General features: G+C 39.0%; 1 protein-coding gene across 1 annotated transcript; it reads right to left on the bottom strand.

Moving 5' to 3' along the window:
- Positions 1-5,326: 5,326 nt before the first annotated feature.
- LOC136239061 (von Willebrand factor A domain-containing protein 5A-like) lies at positions 5,327-7,345 on the bottom strand. The gene is made up of 3 exons (XM_066029802.1): positions 6,731-7,345; positions 6,567-6,681; positions 5,327-6,452 (listed from the first exon to the last, which is right to left on the bottom strand). The coding sequence occupies exons 1-3, from the start codon at positions 7,219-7,221 to the stop codon at positions 5,397-5,399; spliced, it is 1,662 nt and encodes a 553-aa protein (XP_065885874.1). The 5' UTR covers positions 7,222-7,345; the 3' UTR covers positions 5,327-5,396.
- Between the last annotated feature and the right edge of the window lie 1,097 nt (positions 7,346-8,442).

Below are 8,442 nucleotides of genomic sequence, written 5' to 3' on the forward strand. Positions count from 1 at the left end.
GAGCTGAAAATCAGTATGTAGCTGGAATAATCATCATGAAAAGTTCTTGCAGTAGTACAGAAGAATCGGATTACAAATCACTGAGTTATGATTCGAAAGGCAACTATGTGCAGCAAATGCGAGATCGAGATACTCTAATAGAACAGTCACCCTAATAAAGCATTCAGCTGCATGTATAATTTACTCAGTTATATTACATTGCAAGTTATTCTGTAGGGAAGTCAGCTACAAACAAGTCACCCTGTAGTCAGATCAGCTAGAAGAAGGTACCTAATAGAGAGTTCAGCTACAAAGAAGCCATCATGTAGAGTGTTCAGCTGAAATAAATCACCCTGTAGAGAATTCAGCTGCAAACAAATTGCCCTGTAGAGAGATCAGCTAGAAGAAGTTACCTTGTAGAGAGTTCAGTTACAAAGAAACAATCATGCAAAGAGTTTAGATGCAAACAAATCACCCAGTACTCAGAAAGTTCCGCTATGAACAGATCACACTATAGAGAGTTCAGTTAGAAACAAGTCATCCTGTAGAGAGATCAGCTAGAAGAAGTCACATTGTAGAGAGTTCAGTTACAAAGAAACAATCATGCAAAGAGTTTAGCTGCAAACAAATCACCCAGTAAAAAGTTCCGCTATGAACAGATCACACTGTAGAGAGTTCAGTTAGAAACAAGTCATCCTGTAGATAGATCAGCTAGAAGAAGTCACATTGTAGAGAGTTCAGTTACAAAGAAACAATCATGCAAAGAGTTTAGCTGCAAACAAATCACCCAGTAAAACGTTCCGCTATGAACAGATCACACTGTAGAGAGTTCAGTTAGAAACAAGTCATCCTGTAGATAGATCAGCTAGAAGAAGTCACTTTGTAGAGAGTTCAGCTACAAACAAATCACCCTGTAGATAGTTCAGCTAGAAACAAGTCACCCTGTAGAGAGATCAGCTAGAAACAAGTCACCCGTAGAGAGTTCAGCTAGAAGAAGTTACATTGTAGAGAGTTCAGCTACAAAGAAACTACCATGTAGAGAGTTCAGCAGCAAACAAATCGCCCTGTAGAGAATTCAGCTACAAACAAATCACCCTGTAGAAAGATCAGCTAGAAGAAGTTACCTTGTAGAGAGTTCAGCTAGAAACAAATCACCCTGTAGAGGGTTCAGCTACAAACAAGTCACCCTGTAGAGAGTTCAGCTAGAAGAAGTTACATTGTAGAGAGTTCAGCTACAAGAATCTACCATGTAGAGAGTTCAGCAGCAAACAAATTGCCCTGTAGAGAATTCAGCTACAGACAAATCACCCTGTAGAAAGATCAGCTAGAAGAAGTTACCTTGTAGAGAGTTCAGCTACAAACAAATCACCCTGTAGAGAGTTCAGCTAGAAACAAGTCACACTGTAGAGAGTTCAGCTAGAAGAAGTTACATTGTAGAGAGTTCAGCTACAAAGAAACTACCATGTACAGAGTTCAGCTGCAAACAAATTGCCCTGTAGAGAATTCAGCTACAAACAAATCACCCTGTAGAAAGATCAGCTAGAAGAAGTTACCTTGTAGAGAGTTCAGCTACAAACAAATCACCCTGTAGAGAGTTCAGTTAGAAACAAGTCACCCTGTAGAGAGTTCAGCTAGAAGAAATTACGTTGTAGAGAGTTCAGCTACAAAGAAACTACCATGTACAGAGTTCAGCTGCAAACAAATTGCCCTGTAGATACAAACAAATCATCCTGTAGAAAGATCAGCTAGAAGAAGTTACCTTGTAGAGAGTTCAGCTACAAACAAATCACCCTGTAGAGGGTTCAACTACAAACAAGTCACCCTGCAGAGAGTTCAGCTAGAAGAAGTTACATTGTAGAGAGTTCAGCTACAAAGAAACTACCATGTAGAGAGTTCAGCTGCAAACAAATTGCCCTGTAGAGAATTCAGCTACAGACAAATCACCCTGTAGAAAGATCAGCTAGAAGAAGTTACCTTGTAGAGAGTTCAGCTACAAACAAATCACCCTGTAGAGAGTTCAGCTAGAAACAAGTCACACTGTAGAGAGTTCAGCTAGAAGAAGTTACATTGTAGAGAGTTCAGCTACAAAGAAACTACCATGTACAGAGTTCAGCTGCAAACAAATTGCCCTGTAGAGAATTCAGCTACAAACAAATCACCCTGTAGAAAGATCAGCTAGAAGAAGTTACCTTGTAGAGAGTTCAGCTACAAACAAATCACCCTGTAGAGGGTTCAACTACAAACAAGTCACCCTGCAGAGAGTTCAGCTAGAAGAAGTTACATTGTAGAGAGTTCAGCTACAAAGAAACTACCATGTAGAGAGTTCAGCTGCAAACAAATTGCCCTGTAGAGAATTCAGCTACAAACAAATCACCCTGTAGAAAGATCAGTTAGAAGAAGTTACCTTGTAAAGAATTCAGCTACAAACAAATCACCCTGTAGAGAGTTCAGCTAGAAACAAGTTACACTGTAGAGAGATCAGCTAGAAACAAGTCACCCTGTAGAGAGTTCAGCTAGAAGAAGTCACATTGTAGAGAGTTCAGCTACAAAGAAACTACCATGTAGAGAGTTCAGCTGCAAACAAATTGCCTCGTAGAGAATTCAGCTACAAACAAATCACCCTGTAGAAAGATCAGCTAGAAGAAGTTACCTTGTAGAGAGTTCAGCTACAAACAAATCACCCTGTAGAGAGTTCAGCTAGAAACAAGTCACCCTGTAGAGAGATCAGCTAGAAACAAGCCACCCGTAGAGAGTTCAGCTAGAAGAAGTTACATTGTAGAGAGTTCAGCAGTTTAGCTGCAAACAAATCGCCCTGTAGAGAATTCATGATCAGCTACAAACAAATCACCCTGTAGAAAGATCAGCTAGAAGAAGTTACCTTGTAGAGAGTTCAGCTACAAACAAACCAGCCTGTAGAGAGTTCAGCTACAAACAAGTCATCCGGTAGAGAGATCAGCTAGAAGGGTCACCTTGCAGAGAGGTCAGCTACAAAGAAATCACCCTGCTTCACCTTTTCTTCTTCCTGTAGTAAAGAAAAAATGACAGGTTAAAAAGCCCTAAAGCCGGCCATAGGCCGGCTTTGGGGTATACAAATACAAAAAGAAGTGAAATCTAATCCAAAACAGCCAAGCTGTAAAAAAAGAGTGCGGCCCTGAGAAAGGCTATGGTGAAAAAAGATGTGAAATCCAAGGTGGCGGCCAAGAAATGGCTGTGATGGTAGGTTAATGGTAAAAATTTTAATAACAACAATTCAGGTGAATTTGGTGCTGCTTGGTCTTGGCACAAAATTCACCTGAATTGTCGTTATTAAAATTTTTACCATTAACCTACCATCACAGCCATTTCTTGGCCGCCACCTTGGATTTCACATCTTTTTTCACCATAGCCTTTCTCAGGGCCGCACTCTTTTTTTACAGCTTGGCTGTTTTGGATTATATTTATAACAATAATATTATTATTAAACCATTGTACAACAATAAAAATAAGCATGAAACTCTTCATGCAACATATTACAGGATTACAAAAGATACCGGTGAGTGGAAGGAAAAAGAAGTAGATGCGTATTATGTGAGCTACAATATGATATATGATCTATAGCTGTATAGTTTGCAGTCCGTGCATGTACCCTCAGGTTTCTAGCCGTAAGTATTTTTTGTGAAGTTCAACCCTCTGGTGGTTCTTTGCAAGGAGTATAAATCCACTATAGTGAGTATCAAGTAAAAATGGAACAGTAAGTTTATTTTAGACAAACCTAAAATTTGCCATCATTTTGTTAGTGCAGTTTTGTTCAGTAGTTATACCAAAGATTAACTGTATACTATGTACAGTGTAAAATTGTTTTCAATAAAAATAACATAATGGATTTAGCTGAAGTGCTCAAACTAGATGAATTAGAAGTTGGAGATTTCAAAAGGGGAATATATATATAGGGGTCGTTGAAAAAACCATGAAACAAGAAGAGATCACTGGGGTGGTAATGTGAACCACCACCATCTTGCTGATAATTGAATGTTCACAACAGATAAATGCTTCCAGTTGCAAGCCAACTTAAACATCCTATAAGACAATGGGCTAATTAAGAAGCTTAAGTAGAACATGATATTTACCCTTCCAAATGCAAGTTTCTTAGAGTCACTATACCACATCCACATATCTTGCTACATCCATACAAAACGAAAATATTTAAAAAGTACAGTACCTCTTGCTAAATACCAAGGGGTTAGCATAGACCAACGACTAACATGGAATGAACAAGTTTCCTTCAGCGAAACCTAATCCACCTGTTACCAAAGTACAGTAAGATCTATCCTTGACTATGCATCAATCATTGTCACTGTACACCCAGAAAAAAATATATTCAAGCCCTATAGCTAGAGCCTGTGCAAAGGAGGTCTGCTGAATTTGTATTCAATAAAAAGAACTACTTATTCAACATGCTCACTAATCTTGGTTGGAGTATACACAGGTGAACATATATTGTTATTGTGTTATAAATACCCCTCTATTCAAGTTATCTCAATTACTGCTACGAATAACAATTTTACTATTTGAACAGTTGTGAACAAATATTACTGATTACTCTTTAAGCATGAATAGCTAAGCACTGAAATCTTTGTTGGGCAGTAAGGTAAAGTACCAGAGCTATTTCTAGGCAGAGCTATTTCAGAGCTATTTCTGTCAAACTGGTTGCAAAATTCGACAATGTTTTTTTGTTAAAATAACAAGATCCTTTTTTACAGTGAGCTATTATGCTGGCATAATTTTGAGCATAATAGGTGCTTGAAAGCATCAAGCATAATGCTAGCATAATAGGCAGAATAATTATTATACTGTAAGCAAAAATGCATGCCACAGATAAAGGTTGACTTACAATAACAGAACAGTCGATGCCACTGATATGGCATTAAGTAGTTGTTGACATGACTGTTATTATAGTTTACAATGTAGCCAAATTCTTAATGCACAACGAGTACATTTCAGTTGTTCATAAGCCAAAGTTTATCATTATCCATTAGAAAGTAACAAAACATGGGAACTGTAGCAAAAATTTTGAGCATAATAGGCAAAAAGTTTGACCACTGCAGCATAGCATAATAGACAAAATTAAAAGCATAATACACAAAATTAAAAGCATAATAGGCTGGTGCCTAGCTATTTCTATCTCTTCTGAAATAGACTTTTTCAGTATGAATATGCCACTCTCAAGCTTCTAGGTTGGCGTTTTCCATCTGATCACAGCTTACATGTACAGTTCTAATGGATATTCAAACAGTATGCTAATGAATACAATGATGTCATGCCAACTGAATATACTTCTAAGTCTTCTCTTGACTAATTTACTTCCAAATACTATATAGTTGAACTCTTATTTAGATATACATATGCAAAATAAAACAAGCATGCGGAGTAGCATTTGTTCACACTATTTTACTAGCACTATCCTTCAGTACAGCAAGGTCTACACCAGAAGGTAACACTTGTTTACCAACCCACTGCTCAGCCTTCATAATAACCAACTCTAACTCCTCCAACATTGAAGGATACTTCTTCTTCAACAACTCAATCACAACTACCGTGGCCCAGATGTTGGTTATCATGGTGACATCACAGGAAACTGGACAACAACTCTTCAGCTCCTCAACTGACTTGGACACAATACTAGCTAACTTATCATTCAGTAGCCATGAACCATCAAATTGTTGTAGGCTAACAATAAAGCTGGGATCAGACTGTTTGGGAGGGGGTGGGGCTGATGAAGCTGAAGACTTTGACAGTGGAGGTAAGGAAAGTTCCTCTGCGTCGGAGTCATCATCTTCTTCAAATTCATAATCTTTAGCCTTACCAGCTTTCTTTTTGGGTGCTGCTTTTCTAGACCTAAACAACATGACTCCTCCAGGGTTCGGTGCAGAACATGCTCTTGCCTTCTTATTTCTCAGTCCTCCCCGTCCACCTCTACCAAAGCCACGAGCCATACGACTTCTCCCACTAGCAGTCAGTTCATAGCTCTGCATACTTCCTGATATTGGTTTGTTCTGGGCCTCATCCACTGCTATATAAGCAGTATACCTGGACACCACACTTGCATCACAGCTCAATTCTATGATCTCCTTCTTGTGTCTCTCCTCGTATGGCTCCCCATCATCCTGCCACTCCTGGATCATCACCTTTGCTACTAACTGGTGAATTATTGATGCATGTTCCTCTGCCTGTTGTTCTGGCAAATTAAATGGAATTTCAAATTTAAACTTCTTTCCAAGTATATCACCACTCAACATTGCTTTGCACATCAACCCATCTCTTCCTTTGCCACCTGATTTGTCCATCAGAAGACCATAAATAACAGTCTTCTTGCCATTGTAGATACTGGGAATCTTATCTGGTACCACCTTCACCTCATAGCTACCAGGAAGATCAAATGTGACAGTGATGCTATTAGCTGAAGGTTGTAGTGCTTTTTTGAGACTGCGAATTACCTATAAGTTAAGAAAAATACACTCATAAAATTAAACAGATAACCTAGATACTTCAGATCAAGTTTCATATTTGTATGTTTTGTCATTGTTATTATATCAAAACAAGCTACACACCTTTGACTGCATTCTTTCGTTATCAGCAATAAATTCTGCTGATCCATTACCAGCTCGAGCAATACCCCTCACTAGAGCACTTGATGCTCCTGATCCAATACCAAATGTGAAACACCTACAACAACTTATCATCACATTACTACTATAACACATTCACCACACACCTTGTACTGTGACAGTTCTTCCTCACTTCACTGATCACACTACTTGTGTTGCTAACAGAACCATCTGTCAAAATGAACACTTGTCGGGGGAGACCTGATGACTTTGATTGTTGTTTGAATATGTACTGTAGTGGAGTAAGGAGTTCTGTACCACCCATATCGGCCCTCAGCTCCTGAGCAAACTGAGTAGCTTTCTCCATTGTCTCCTGGTTATAGGATGTACTTGATGGAAAGAATGATTCATACCGAGATCCAAAACTGATAATGTTGAAGAAACAACCTTGTGGAATACTCTTTAGAAACAATACTAGTGTTTCTGAAGCACTCTTAATGTAAGAACCTCTCATGCTACCACTGCGATCAACTACAAAGATGAACTCACAAGCTGCCTCCTCTAAGCCAGAAAACTTTGGAAAAAATGTAAGCATCACTGCTTTACTCTTCATCTCTTTTGTCTTGCTCCCCTCTATTGCTGCTTCTACCATTGCCATCGGCTCATGAGGATCTTTGTATCCAATCAATATTGTAACATCTCCTCTTACAGGACCCTCCCCAGCTATGCATACGTTCACAAAGTCCAATGCTTCTTCTGTTTTTAGCTGATGAGTGGGTGAAGACACTCTCTTACTCTCTACATGATGGTTCTTTGTAGCTGAACTCTCTACAGGTGATTTGTTCGCAGCTGAACTCTCTACATGATGGTTTCTTTGTAGCTGAACTCTCTACAAGGTAACTGATGTCTCTACAAGGTCACTAGTTTGTTGCTGAACTCTCTACGTGGTGGTTTCTTTGTAACTGAACTCTCTACAAGGTGACTTCTTCTAGCTGATCTTTCTACAGGTGATTTGTTTGCAGCTGAACTCTCTACATGATGGTTTCTTTGTAGCTGAACTCTCTACAAGGTAACTTCTTCTAGCTGATCTTTCTACAGGATGATTTGTTTGTAGCTGAACTCTCTACAAGGTAACTTCTTCTAGCTGATCTCTCTACAGGTGATTTGTTTGCAGCTGAACTCTCTACATGATGGTTTCTTTGTAACTGAACTCTCTACAAGGTGACTCCTTCTAGCTGATCTTTCTACAGGGTGATTTATTTGTAGATGAACTCTCTACAAGATAATTTCTTCTAGCTGATCTCTCTACAGGGAGATTTGTTTGTAATTGAACTCTCTACAGGTGATTTTTTGTAGCTGATTTCTCTACATGATGGTTTCTTTGTAGTTGAACTATCTACAAGGTAACTTCTTCTATTGATCTCTCTACAGGGCGATTTGTTTGTAGTTGAACTCTCTACATGGTAGTTTCTTTGCAGCTGAACTCTACAAGGTGATTTCTTCTAGCTGAACTATCTCTTTCCATAGTTGCATGAACTCCCTACAAGGTAACTTCTTCTAGCTGATCTCTCTACAGGGTGAAATGTTTGTAGCTGATCACTCTACAGGGTGAATTGTTTGTAGCTGATCTCTATACAGGTTACCTGTTTCTAGCTGATCTCTTGAATTCTCTTCAGGGTGACTGCTCTATTAGGATGACTGCTCTATTAGAGTATCTCGATCTCGCACTTGCTGCACCAAGTTGGATTTCGTGTTATAATTCCGTGGCTTTAAGTCTGATTCTTCTACACCATTGAAGAGCCTTTCTAAGATGATTACTCCATCTATACAGCGATTTTCAAAGCATTACCCCAAGCGGTTTATCTGGTAGGCGTGGCAA

Source organism: Dysidea avara, chromosome 11, assembly GCF_963678975.1.
Source record: "Dysidea avara chromosome 11, odDysAvar1.4, whole genome shotgun sequence".
In the NCBI taxonomy this organism is placed as follows: Eukaryota; Metazoa; Porifera; class Demospongiae; order Dictyoceratida; family Dysideidae; genus Dysidea; species Dysidea avara.